Source organism: Megalops cyprinoides, chromosome 1 (genome assembly GCF_013368585.1).
Source record: "Megalops cyprinoides isolate fMegCyp1 chromosome 1, fMegCyp1.pri, whole genome shotgun sequence".
Classification (NCBI taxonomy): Eukaryota; Metazoa; Chordata; class Actinopteri; order Elopiformes; family Megalopidae; genus Megalops; species Megalops cyprinoides.
The window spans coordinates 14,342,749-14,356,613 of record NC_050583.1 but is presented as its reverse complement, the minus strand read 5'-3'; the positions used below and the strand labels follow the sequence as shown (position 1 = coordinate 14,356,613).

At 43.9% G+C, this 13,865-nt stretch overlaps 1 protein-coding gene across 1 annotated transcript; it reads left to right on the top strand.

The window, feature by feature from the left end:
- Positions 1-1,476: 1,476 nt before the first annotated feature.
- On the top strand, positions 1,477-12,231 carry LOC118778566 (ADP-ribosylation factor-binding protein GGA1-like). The gene is made up of 17 exons (XM_036530166.1): positions 1,477-1,538; positions 2,909-2,993; positions 3,323-3,398; positions 4,011-4,109; positions 4,450-4,573; positions 4,770-4,870; positions 5,038-5,118; positions 5,460-5,597; positions 6,260-6,341; positions 6,492-6,602; positions 6,705-6,857; positions 6,968-7,041; positions 8,125-8,312; positions 9,662-9,870; positions 9,988-10,157; positions 10,759-10,869; positions 11,471-12,231. Exons 1-17 carry the CDS (start codon positions 1,496-1,498, stop codon positions 11,579-11,581), a joined length of 1,956 nt encoding a protein of 651 aa, XP_036386059.1. The 5' UTR covers positions 1,477-1,495; the 3' UTR covers positions 11,582-12,231.
- The last annotated feature ends 1,634 nt before the right edge of the window (positions 12,232-13,865 follow it).

The following is a 13,865-nucleotide window of genomic DNA, read 5'->3' as shown; positions in this document are numbered from 1 at the left end:
CATATATTTCAGTGTGGTGAGACCAGAGGAAACCTCTTTGACCAGCACAAACCAAAATCTGTATTATAGGTTTGACATGAACGAAAAGTGTAAAACCCCTGCTCAACCAGCAACAGTTTTGAGATTTAGAAGGATGATGGTCAACTTTAGTCTGAAAGAACAAGGAAACAAGTGGAGAGATAAAGCCTCAGAAAGAGGGCAGAGAGCATATCAACTATAAGTTCCATAAGAGCAGTTTCTGGACTATGACCTGGGTGAAAAGCTGATTGGAGTTTTGTTGCTTGTCCTGCTCTTTGAATTTGGAACACAAGGTCAGTGGCAACACCTGAGTAATTTTCAGGAATTTTCAGAAGAATTTTCAGAAGAAGAGAGCACAATTATATAAGTTGGATCCCTGTCCCCACCTACAATGCCCCTTCTGCACTTCCCTGCCTTCCTGAGTAGACCTGAAGATTAAACCATCCGTTAACACTGAAGTGGTGAACAGAAATCAAGAGTGACACTTTCAATGTCACTTGATCAAAGCTCTTTATTTAAAAAAATGTTCTCAGTCCACCTCGACTGTAGGTGGTGTACAATTCATAATTGTAAGCACAATTACTGACAAATATTATTGGGGCAGCAAAGGTATTTTTCAGGCTATCTGCTTTCACACAAAATAATAATCAACGTCTTCTTATAATACGGGTCAGTCAAGAGTCTCTGATAAAGAAAATCCACATACGGTGACTACAATGCAGAGTTCAGTTCGCGATACGTAAAAGATATACTGAAAATGGTAATATAGTAGCCTAATGTAATGACCTGTGTGTTGCTTGGTGTTGCGTGCATTGTGTGGTGTTTGCACGGTCCAGTCTGGCCATTACCCTGCTCTCTGCCCGTCGCCGCAGTGCATGGAATGTTGTGTCTGTCATGCACTGCGGAGGGTTGGCGGAGCAGCCGGGGGCGGGGACCCCCAGGTTATCAAGAATTGCACTGAAAAGACGTCTCTCTCTCTCTCTCTCTCTCTCTCTCTCTCTCTGTTGGTTTTGTGAGTGAGAAACGGTTCTTGGCGTGGACCGCAGCCAGATGAATAACGGCCCGAGTGCCCGAGCAGTAAAACTGCTGTCCAAACGATCTCTCGGTGTCTGCTGCGTGAGTGGCAACATTACAGTTATAATCATTACAGATTATTTCCGTTTACAAGTATTGAAAACAATTGCATTGATATTAACAAACACCTAAAAAGAATCCACGCCAACCAGTGCTCCGTTTACAGAGAAGTGTTAATTAAGTTGTGCAGGCTCACGCGTCCGGTTTGAGTACCATGAACTGTACTTATTAAGCAGACCCCCGACTCGTATCCTTGACAACATAACAGCGAGGACCCTATACGTTCACTCTGGTTCACTGGATCCTCCCAAAATGAGCAAAGCCTGACGAAACGATCGCGCGAGAACAGCGGGTCCATACATCGCGAGACTCGACTGGCACGATCACGGAATCCCCCAGAAAGATGGCGGCGCCGCCAGAGGAGGATAGCTTGGAGTCTCGCATCAGTGAGTCATACGGAGCTAATAGAGATCCATTGACATATGTTAGAGTCAGGAACTCTAGAGAAGAAAGAGATGCAGTAGGGGGTGGTAGTTTCAGAAGTATGAGGGATGTAATACGATGGTCGCGATTCGAGATTGTTGGCAACATCAGAAAAATGTTGTGAACTACAGTCTAGCAAAGGAGCAGTTTAGCAAACAGACCTCACCCTGCCATTAAAAGCGAATTGTGCCTTGACATGCTAAGTTAACGTTAGCTGCTTTCCTAAACTGATGGGTAGTGCAGGTGATTACAGTCTCCTGTTAATATGGCCGGTGGTCGAGGCAGGTGCAAATTAAAGCTAATGTTGGTGAGCTAGCTAGCTGGATGTGTCAATGTGGAAATTGGGGAGGAGTCACTTGTGGCAGAGTTAAGTCAGTCGACCAGTCAGCCAGATAGCAGGCTATCCAGATGGCTCATGTCAACTAACTAGCTAGTTAGCTCGTTAACTAGCCAGCTAACTAACAAAACGGCGTCTGTAAAGGGTCTCTTGGGGAATTTTGATAGACGTCATCTTTATTTTAATGTCAGTTATCTAACCCCGTTTTAACACAATAGAACACAATCATCTAGCTAGCTAGTGGTCATATCTTTGTAGACATGGCAGTTTGAACTTCACCCACTTACCCGGCTATGAAACCGAGATTCGAAGTGGTTTTGTCACTGAAACTAGGATGCTTTGTGCTTATATCTACAAGCGGGTGAAAACTGTTACGATTGTTATCATTTGTCAAACAATCGAAATAGTGAAATGGACTGTGGAAACTTTGGCCATGGAGCTTTTGCACACCCCTCAGTATCATCAGATGTGGATGAAAACATTGGTTGTAGCGTCCCATCTTACGAGAAACTGCAGCTTGCACACACGTTGCGACAGTATTTCGCCCTATCGGAAGCTATTCTGTTTGCCTTGGCGAGATGTCCACTGTATAGTCTTGGAATACGGTAGCTATTCAACTGTTCTGAACAGTTGTTATCTCACTGTTGCACATATTCGAATTTTGGTTCCCATCTCAAAAGGCGATGCATCCACAAACTAGGACAGTAGTATTTAATACAGTGTCTGAACATCTGTCGTAACTAACCATGCCTTGAGGCAGTAAGATTTCCAATTATTCAGTGTAAACAGTTTCATGAATGAACGGAAAACATATTGGAAACCATACTTGTGTAACTATGGATGTTGTACCCTCATCTGTTTTATTAGGTGCATGAAACAAGCAATCCCCTGTAAAGAACTGTATTTGCAAGAACAATTGAATAATTTCAATATTGATTACTTCCATAATAGTCACTGTGTTGATTACATGGCTGATTGCATTATCTGTCTGTACAGACAAAGCCACCAACCCTCTGAACAAAGAGGCAGACTGGGACAGTATCCGAGCCTTCTGTGAACAGCTCAACAATGAAGCGGAAGGGTGAGCAGATTCACATAAGGGATGGCAGACAATCTTGCCACACTTTGCCTGTTTACTCAGATGTCTCTGTTTTTAGCATCAGAGTGACTTTATCCACCGGTGTCATCGAACAGTAAAGATGATTTGTGTCTGCAAAAATCTGTGTAAAAAAAAAAAGTTGTTTGAAAGATGTCAATGATCTGGTTACTTTTGTGTCCAGGTCTGAATAACATGAAGCGTGCAGTGGTGACACATTAAGTTTACTTGTATGTGTCACTGTTTATTGTGTCTTGCCCTCAAAGTACATGTTAAGTGAACAGTCTCTGATTGCTTTGCTGTTGTTTTTGAAGGCCTCAGCTGGCCACCAGGCTTCTAGCCCACAAGATCCAGTCACCGCAAGAATGGGAGGCCATGCAAGCTCTCACGGTGAGGGGAGGGAATACAGCAGATCACTGAGATCACATTACATTTCTTCACACCGTTCATTTACTTTGCAAGCCTCTGCCCAGGGTGACTCGAAGTTAATAAATACCCAATGCAGCTGGATATTTCACCAAAGAAATTCAGCTTAAGCACATTGCCAAGGGGTACAACCACAGTGCTCTCACCAAGGGGGTTTTGAAACTGCAACCACTAGTCCAGGTCTCTATGTACATTACCTTTCTGGCAGATTTAGGGATCAGTGATGTTAGTGTATGTGTTTTTTTTGAATGGTATGAAAGAATCCATGTGGCTTGGGTAATGACAACCTTGTGCATGTACTGTATGTTGCTCTGTGATTATGCCTGGTATGTGTATGTACTTAATACTCAGACGCAGAAATGATTAATGCAGCTAATATTAATGATTAGTGTTGTCCTCTAGCTCTGTGTACCTACAGAAAAGACAGTGTTTTCATTAAAGGTGCACATTGTCACAGTGATACAGCTTGAGATTTTCCAAGAAGTTGTCCTGCATAATTAGTTGTGCTGTATTCTGTTACACTGTAAGGTTATGTCCATGGCATTTTTGCATCAGTAGTGTGCTGTGTATCACCAGGTGCTGGAGACTTGCATGAAAAACTGTGGGAAGAGGTTTCACAGTGAGGTTGGCAAATTTCGCTTCCTCAATGAACTCATCAAGGTGGTGTCTCCCAAGGTACTGAACTGATTGATACTTTACCACATGTTTCTGTACATGTTTTTGTGGGCGATCCATTACATTACAGTATATTATTATGACTTACATAGCTTACACTTTTTACATGTCATCCATTCAATACAGCTGGATATTTACTGAGGCAATTCTGGGTTAAGTGCCTTGCCCAAGGGTACAACAGTAGTGTCCCAGTGGGGAATTGAACAAGTAACCTTTTGTTTACAAGCCCTGCTCCTTACTACTATGCAATACTGCTGATCCGGTTATACTTGTGTGGTGGTATGTGATACATTGGTCAGTGTGCCAGTCTGAAGATCTCGCTCTCTCTTCTCTCTCTCAGTACCTGGGGACTCGAGCCCCAGAGCCAGTGAAGAAGAAGGTGCTGGAGGTGATGTACAGCTGGACCATAGGGTTGCCAGATGAAACCAAGATCTCTGACGCCTACCAGATGCTTAAGAAACAGGGTGAGCAAAATCACGCAGCAGCAGACCCTGCTGTGATTCTAATGACATGTGAAGGAAAGAAACATTTTGCTAAAATGCAGTTTCGCTACTAGGGTGATGCTTATTATGATAAAGAAATGCCATTACTATTACTGCTGTCTGGGGGCAGGAGATGTATTCCCTTATCTCTGATTTCTTTTTCTTTTTTTTTCCCCAGGCATTGTCAAGCAGGATCCAGTTCTCCCTGATGACAAACCCCTCCCACCACCACCCCCCAGACCCAAAAATGCCATCTTTGAGGATGAGGAGAAGTCAAAGGTAAAGGGATGTGAAAGAGAAAGGGATGTTTAATTCATGATGTATTTTGGAGATATTTAATAGTTTCACACCAACCTGCCTCTGTCTTTCTCTTTCAAATGATCTATTACGGATTTCCCTACTGTTCCTTTCCCCCAATCCCTTCTTATTTCCTTGTCTCTTTGTAGATGTTATCTCGCCTGCTGAATAGTTCTCACCCTGAAGACCTGAGAGCAGCCAACAAACTCATTAAGGAGATGGTCCAGGAGGTGAGTGAGTGCGCGTGAGTGCGTGTGTGTGTGTGTGTGTGTGTGTGTGTGTGTGTGTACCCCAGGGTGCAGATGAGTTATTTCCTTTGTGCACTTTACAAAGTTGAAGTTTCCTGTCATACCTGTTATTCAAATGATTCAGCGTGTTATTCTAAAGCAGTAAGTCTTTGAGTGCACTGTGTCTCTCTGTACCTGTACCTGTATTTGTACCTGTATCTGTGTGGTTCTGTCCTCTGTGTGGCTATGCTAGTGACAGTTGAAAGCCAGCAAACTCCACTTGCTTGTGGAAGTCTGTCTGTGTGTGTCAGTGTCAGCATGCCTCTGCCCCCTCACTCCCTCAGGACCAGAAACGCATGGAGAAGGTGTCAAAGCGAGTCAACGCCATACAGGAAGTGAAGGAGAGTGTTCGCCTGCTGACGCAGCTACTGGGCGAATACAAAAAGGAGAACTGCTCCCAAAGCAACGAAGAGCTCATCAAGGTCTGTGCTGTCGGGCACGTATACCGGTATTGCTGTGAATAACGGTGAATGTAGTACCTCCACGTTAAGACCACACAGCGGCACAGAACTGAGAAAGAGCCAATACTTTATGTACTCTCTGAATGTACTGTACACCTACACTTCACTGAGAGTTAACACAGTACATGTACGTTGTGATTGTGCATGAGTATTTTACTGTGAGTTAATAAAATATATGAATATTCTGACGGTACACCAATGCTTCACTGAGTTTATACTGTACATGTACATTCTGATTCTGATGTAGCACATCTGTACTCCACTGAGAATTAATAGAAAAATTATTAAAACATTCTGATGCCAACACTTCATTGAGAGATAATACATAATTGAGAGATAATACACCACCGTGTTACTCAGTCTTTACACCAGTATTTCACTTACAGTCAATGCAGTACATCAACACCTGACTTGGTGGCACTGACACTGGACATGACAGTACACTAATAACGCACTGTGAGAGTGTTAATATGTGTATGCACTATGACTGTGATGGTAACAAAGGGAGAAGAGCTAATGTGCTATGAAAGCTATGAAATGTACTTTAGTTTCTCTTTAATCTTTGTGAATTTTGTTTGTGTGTGTGTGTGTGTGTGTGTGTGTGTGTGTGTGTGTGTGTGTAGGATCTGTACCAGCGCTGTGAGAAGATGAGGCCCACACTGTTCAGATTGGCCAGTGACACAGAGGACAATGACGAGGCTCTGGGTGAGAACATCAGACGATTACACTACGTTTGCCTCTTTGCCCTGCTTTCAGCGGCTGTGAGAAGTGATATAGGGTGGTGAGCACACAGGGCGGGTTGTGGTAAGCGGATACAGAGCGCCTTCATTACCTTGTCTCTCGTTACCACGGCAGCGGAGATCCTGCAGGCCAACGACAGCCTGACGCAGGTCATCAACCTGTACCGGCAGCTGGTGAAGGGGGAGGAGGTGAACGGGGACAGCACCACCACGCCCAAGATCACAGGTGAGAGGAGGTGGCAGCTGGAGTGGACGTCTGATGTCTGATGGACAAATAGGAACAGGGTTTGAAGCAGCAGCCGACACAGCTGGCTTCCTTTCTCTTCAGGAAACAGCACGGCCCTCTTAGACCTGACAGGGTTGGACACCTCGCCTCCAGCGGCACCCTCTTACCCAGAATTCCCCTCCAAGGACCTTGGTCCGCAGGCCCCCTTCCCCGAGGTTGGAATCAGCCTTCTGGACGACGAGCTCATGTCGTTAGGTGAGAGCACACACGCTAACCTCAAAATTTCAGGGGATTACTCTGAGACCTTGTCTCTGTTTGACGGTCACAGCATCTCCTCCTCCTTCATATGTATCTCGCTCTCACAGGTCTGAATGAGGTCGCCGCCAGCTCCAGCTCAGCCTCAAACGCTGGGGACTCCTCTGCCTGGAACGCCTTTCAGGTGAGAATGGGACACACTCACACATGCGAGAATATACCAATCAGAATCTGCCATTTGATAGGTTATTGCATAGTAATAATACATATCGTACATATAAGTCCACAGTTGAGAGCTGAAATCCAAAGTACTGTGTAAGCTGAGAACTTGTCATCTTGTTCGTGATAGGTATGCTAGGTGCTCAATGATAAAAAAAATATGAGCCCCTCAAAAAACATTTTTTTTTTCTGCAGAAAGGTCTCTTCACTAATACACAATAACCATACAGTAGATATCCCTCTCTTGAGTGCATACATATAGAGACTCTCCACAGAAACTGCCTTTCACTCAAACAAAAATGTGTTATGAGACCTGTCAGCTTTTTACCACCAAGTTATTATTGACTTAGATTGGCCAGGTGTGTCTGCAGCAAGAGGAGGCTTTGCCCAGGAACATTTTTTATGAATCTGCATGTGCACATTTTGTTATCAATATGCAGAATGAACATGTGCACTCCTCAGTCACAACACTGTGGTTAAAACACTTCGACACTTTCATACTGAAAGAATTTAATTTGACCTGTCTTTGGAGCTTATTCCAAGACCATGGAGTTTACAGTATGTACAGCAGTGGGCAGCAGTGTGGCATAGTGGTATGGAACAGGGCTCATAATCGAAAGGATGCTGGTTTTGATTCCCCACTGAGGCACTGCTGCTGTACCCTTGGGCAAGGAACTTAACCCACAAATACCACAGTAAATGTCCAACTGTATGAATGGATAACATGTAAAAATTGTAATCTATGTAAGTCACTCTGGATAAGAGCATCTGCTAAGTGCCTGTAATGTACAACACTTTGGAATCATTTACATTTACATTTACATTTATTCATTTAGCAGACGCTTTCACCCAAAGCGACGTACAAAAGTGCATATAGTGGGCAAACAGTCTAATACAGTCTAAACAGTCTACAGTGGGGAATCAGTCTGCCAGTAGTGGATGCATGTCCTTGAGCAGTATTTTTTGTAATAGCAAATTAGAGGATTTGAGCCGGAGACTTATTCAGTGCGACCCGCGAGACTCAGCTCTGTCTGCACGTCTGTGTCAGTCCTCTGAGAGCGTGGACACAGACGCTCCGGCAGTCCCTGCCGCGGTGTTGAGGCCAGCGGTGACCACGCCCTCCCCGGCCCCGCCCAGCGGAGCCCCAGCCGGGAGCAAGGCCTTGGAGGAGCTGGACCTGCTGGGGAAGACGCTGCTGCAGCAGTCCCTGCCCCCGGAGAGTCAGCAGGTCAAATGGTAACCGTGGCGCCGCGCAGCCACACATCACACGTGCTTCTGCTCATCACTCACACAATTACAGTATGTCCTGCCTCAGCGCTACACGCAGGTCACATGACATGCAATAATAGACCGTACGGTTTATGATTTACAAAGCATCATTATTATAAATGTATGTAAAATTCTGATATACTTATTATAAAGAGCACTGTGCAGCAATGGTGGAGTGAATACATTCACAGCAAGCTGTAGATAAGTCATTTGAGAACCCTTGTACTTGTTGGCAATGTGTGTTTCACCACCAACCCGATTACATGCGTGTTATAACAGAGCATTCACACTAGGTGCGTTTACATGGAGCCTAATATTCCGTTATTAATAATCGGATTCAAGCTCAATCGGAATGAAAATGCCTCGTGTAAACACCTCGATCGGAATGAAATACCCCAATCCGATCGAGAATTCAATCGGATTTAGAGAGGTGGTGTAGATATCTGATATTCCGTTTGATAGGAAAATATTAGCCATGTAGATGCTCAATCGGAATGCCTTCTGCACTTGGGACTTTCTGCGCATGTTCATTACGCGAAGTAGTGATGTATTGATGTTTTACCACGCATGACCGAGTTAAAAAACATGGCGGCCAGTGCGAAAAATTGGTCGACAACGGAGACCACGCTTATGCTAAACATTGTCAAAGAATTAAGAATAGTCGAGCAACTAGATGGGCGCAAATCCTGCAACAACGAGCTGTTCAAGCAAGTTTGGGAGAAGCTTAATGAAGCAGGGGTAAACAGGTCTATTGACCAAATTAGGAACCGCTGGAAGGGGCTGAAGAGTGGGTATTGTAAGGCAAAATCTGACCAAAACAAAAGTGGTGCAGCCCTTACCAACCTTCCATTTTTTGGCATAATGGAGGAAATTATGGGACAACGGCTGCTGGCTACCGCAGCCCAATACAGTGTTGATGTTTGGCTCAGCTCACCTAAGACACCGGAGAGTTCTGTCTCCGAGGAAAACAAGTCACCTCCCCCTCCCACCTCACACACAGTACTCGTACATTTGGATTATGGTTGTAGGCTAGATTTTTGTATTCAATTTTCCGGATACTTTTCAGGTTAAAGTCAGAGGTTGCTGTTTCTATTCAATATCCTATAAACCAACCCAAAGTAGTAGGTATAGTGTAGCCACCCGTCCGCTCTAGAACTAACGTTAGTTGGCTAGAGTATCTCTTCTGATTGTATACTTGTGACATGTAGACTATCCAATCGCTTTCATGTAAGCAGTTTGTTTGGAACCATCATGATCTCATTCCGAATGGAAAAAAATGTGCGCATGTAAACGTAGCTACTGTCTCCTCCTTTCAGGGACAAGCAGCAGCCTCAGTCCAAGCCCACACTGCGGGATCTCCAGCACAAGTCCAGCACTAATCCTAGCCCAATCCTCCCGGCCTTCTCTGCCGAGCCACCGGGGACTCTCAACTCCCAGCCCAGCCTAGGGACGTCCCCTGTTCCCACACCCCCAACCGAAATCTCTCTGGCTAACGTGACTGTGCCTCTGGAATCCATTAAGCCCAGTAAGAGTGTGTTCAGTTTCGGTGAAGATGGTGCTGAAGGCGCTGAATTCTGCAATATTCACTGAAGTCAGAGCCACCTGTGCATATAATGAAGGCTGTGTCTCTCCCTCTGCACAGGTAGCCTGTTGCCGGTGACTGTGTTTGACAGGCACAGTTTGCGGGTGCTGTTCCACTTCGCCCGGGACTGTCCCCCGTCTCGTCCGGACGTTCTGGTTGTTGTCATCTCCATGCTTTCCTCTGCCCCTGTCCCTGTCACCAACATCCGCTTCCAGTCTGCTGTTCCCAAGGTAAGGCCCTCCACCTGCTCATACACCTCTCTCCTCCCCCTCCTACAGCATGTCCATGACCAGCATCTACATCCTCTACTGAGTCATATATAGGTGAAGTACCAGTCAAACGTTTGGTCACACCTGATTAAGATAATGGGAAACATATATTCAAAGTCTTTTTTGACTTTATGCTTGACATGCTTAAATACTTGAAATGTGTCTCTTTGATAAATATAAATAGTGAAGTTGATGAAAATTATTAAAACATTTTTTTGGCTACTTTGAAGAATTTTGAGTTTTGATTTGTTTAAGACTTTTTTGGTCACTGCATAATTCCATTAGTGTTATTTCATAGTTTTGATGTCTTTACTATTTTTCTAGAATGTGGGAAAAAGTAAAGATAAGGAAAAATGCTTCTGTGAGTAGGTGTGTCCAAACTTTTGACTGGTACTGTAGATGCTAACCTTCTCATCTGTTCCACTCCTCCTCTCTGTTTTGTGACGTCAACCCTGCATTTACTTCAGAGCTAAGATCTTTTTTTTCTATTTTCTTTTGAATGCGATTGCATTTCTGCCCTACATTATTCTCCGTCCTTCTTTCTCCCTGTTTCCTGCCACAGGTGATGAAGGTGAAGCTGCAGCCCCCATCGGGGACAGAGCTCCCAGCTTTCAACCCCATCCTGCCCCCTGCTGCCATCACTCAGGTCCTGCTGCTGGCCAACCCTCACAAGGTACTGCATTCCTGTCTAATCCAACGCAGTTACAACTGCATCTTGTTACATACAGACACTAATCCTGTCAAACGCACAGACACAACTACACGCTGCTCTACACACAGACACTGATCCTGTCAAACACACAGACACAGACACACTACCCTGTTCGACACTGATCCTGCTGGTGATGCAGATACAACTATACGCAATCCTGGACTGTGGAAGAACTGAACAAAATAAAGTGTATAACACACTCTTATGTTGTCGTACACAGGATTCAGCCATACACTTTCATACATACGGATCCCTGTGCACTCATTGATACTAACATAACTGTATGCTTGCACACACACAAACTCATGCACTTTACATACTTACTAGTACACTGTCATGCATACTAATATAGTGCCACACTTGCAGGGACACTCACTGTCACTTATTTTACCACATGTTATGCACCCTGTTCTATTCATGTTATTCCAACTAGTTTTTAATCAGTTTGCACCTAAAATGAATTGCTAGTAAGCATTTTCAGCATTCCTTCTGAGAAAATGCCACACAAAACACTTGAACTCTTTTAGACTGGATTGTCACTGTGTGCCGTTCCCTGTCTCAGGAAAAGATGCGGTTGCGATACAAGCTTACGTTCACACTGGGGGAAGAAACGCACGATGAAACTGGTGATGTAGAACAGTTCCCCCCTCCGGACACCTGGGGGAAGCTTTAGCAGAATGGACCAACTTCCTGTCACATGACCATCTGCTTCCTACATGTCCTGCCCCATCCACCTGTCTCATTTTACACACACGGTCTCCCCTCCTTTAGCGGCCCACTAATTTTAATTCAGCGAGGTTTTTTTTTTGTATTTATTGCAATAGTTTGTGATGAAAATCAAACACCTGCACCTCTTCCCTGATATATGCTGTTTTTTTGTTTATGTCAGTTCAAATGAAACCATTTAAATGAATTTAGGGAACAAGCCAGGCCTTTTAAATTGAACCTGAGTGACTGCAAATGTTGTACACTATACTGTGCTCTGTAATAGTATAGTACAAAGTATTGTATTATTTTATAATCAATGAAAGACACAGATTGGTGACCAAATGTTTCCTAATTACATGAGATGGAGTGGTGGGGTCTGACCGGCAGTGTGTAATAGGGTGTCTAACCTGATGTTTAAAGTATTTTTTGTTTGTTGAGATTAATACAACATCCACCTATTGTTACTTGTTTCCATTTTGACATACCATCAATTTAACAATGTGACCGTCTGTCTTTATCGCTGTCTAAATGCCAGTCTGCTACTTTCTCTTTGCCCTTTTTGTGCTGAACCAATCCTCCATCCACATTCTTTTTGATTTGCAGTGATTCACCCCCCCCCCCCCCCACACCCTTTCATCCCTGAGCTTTTCTATGTTCTGCCTCATTAGTTGTCTTACACTAACAGAAACACATCCAGTGCTTCATCCATGTTGTCAACACTGAAATCTTATTTAATCTGCCGTATGTGCCTATTCTGACGAGTTCAGTTTCATTATTTGATCTATTATGTACATATCTAGTTTTTGTCATTTTTTTTCCGTTTGCGAGTTTTGAGTCCAGCAGTCATCGAGATCCTGTGAAGTTCATTTGAAGAGAGCCAGGTCACGGGGGCCTTTCAACTGGGCAGCTAAAACTCACAACAGTCGTCCGGAGGGAAGAGCTCGATGCACACAGTGTGATACATGCTGTCCGATACATGGCTCTGTACACGTCAAGCCAGATGATGATGAAAGCAGAGCTTCAAAGCAAAGTCATTTCCCCTCCCTTGGGCAGGGGGAGTGGGGGGAACTTGTTAAAATTCAGCATTACATTTTACTAGTACTACTACTGAATCCTTCCTAGCCTAGAACACCTGGGTCGTCACATTAAAAAAGTCCATCCTGCAGTCGAGGATGAAACATTTACTCTCCCACACACGTGCCTCCAAGGTGTGAATCGAGTAGATTTGATCAGCATGTGCAGATCGAGCCCAGCTGCCTCATGTATAGCAGCAGCTCCCCATCGTCTCCAGCTGACTCTGTAAATACTGTCCTTATTGCAATTATGTACATTTGCCAAAAAAATAATACATGGAGGGGAACGGGAAAACGTGGAGTGCAAATATGTATTTAAGGGGAAATAAAGATATTCTTTTTCTTGGGGTTTAAGACATGGTTTGTGTGTTGTTACTTGATCTAAGTCAAACCTGCTAGGAATCTTATGCTTCCACTACAGAGGTAAGCTTAGGCTAAACAAAATTAATAGTAATGGACTAGTTTATTCCCAAGGTGAATGCACACAGAAACAACCAGAATATATTACTATTTGATCATGAAACTAACCATGTGACTTCAGTTAATTATACACAAAACACCTCTTGCATCAAAAATGATTAATCTTTATTTAAATCCTGAAAAACAAAACCACAGAGTATAAAAAAGTGAACACAAATTTCCTTTACACAAACTTCATCTAATGTCATTTGACTAATTTGCATTTTTCTAGTGAATACACAATCCTTCCAGGGAGGTGGGGAGAATTTTGAGTTAATTATCAAGTCCATTCAAGGGTCGGTTTGAAGGACATGCAAAGAACAAGCACAGGGCCCGAAAGTAGTAACACTGGAGTTAGTATGTAAATGGAAAATTTGCAAAATGGTAAAATTCCAATCATACATTTTTAGCACCCCCTGTACTGGTGTGTTCCCTGGTTTCATTTTGAACAGTCACAATCTGTTGGATACACTTGGTTTTGTCTTCACAAGTGCTAGATGAAGGGAAACTTCAGCCTAGAGGGCTGCTACAATCGCCGGTTCCCTAATAAGCAGGGGAGCGCAGAATTTCCAATGTACAAAATCACATTAACCTGGTAGTTGAGAAATTACCCACCAGTTTAATTCCCAATGCAGCCAACAGGAACAAGCTGAGGAAATGGACACAAGGATGAGAAATCATAGAACCTACCTCAAATGACCCCAATGCACAAAAAAA

What these genes read in the sequence shown, in the direction of transcription:
- LOC118778566 (XM_036530166.1), top strand. Translation starts at nt 1,496, where the DNA reads ATGGCGGCGCCGCCAGAGGAGGATAGCTTGGAGTCTCGCATCA. An exon ending in CGACGAGCTCATGTCGTTAG is followed by an intron (nt 6,858 to 6,967) that starts GTGAGAGCACAC and finishes TCGCTCTCACAG; the next exon opens with GTCTGAATGAGGTCGCCGCC. An exon ending in TCCAGTCTGCTGTTCCCAAG is followed by an intron (nt 10,158 to 10,758) that starts GTAAGGCCCTCC and finishes TTCCTGCCACAG; the next exon opens with GTGATGAAGGTGAAGCTGCA.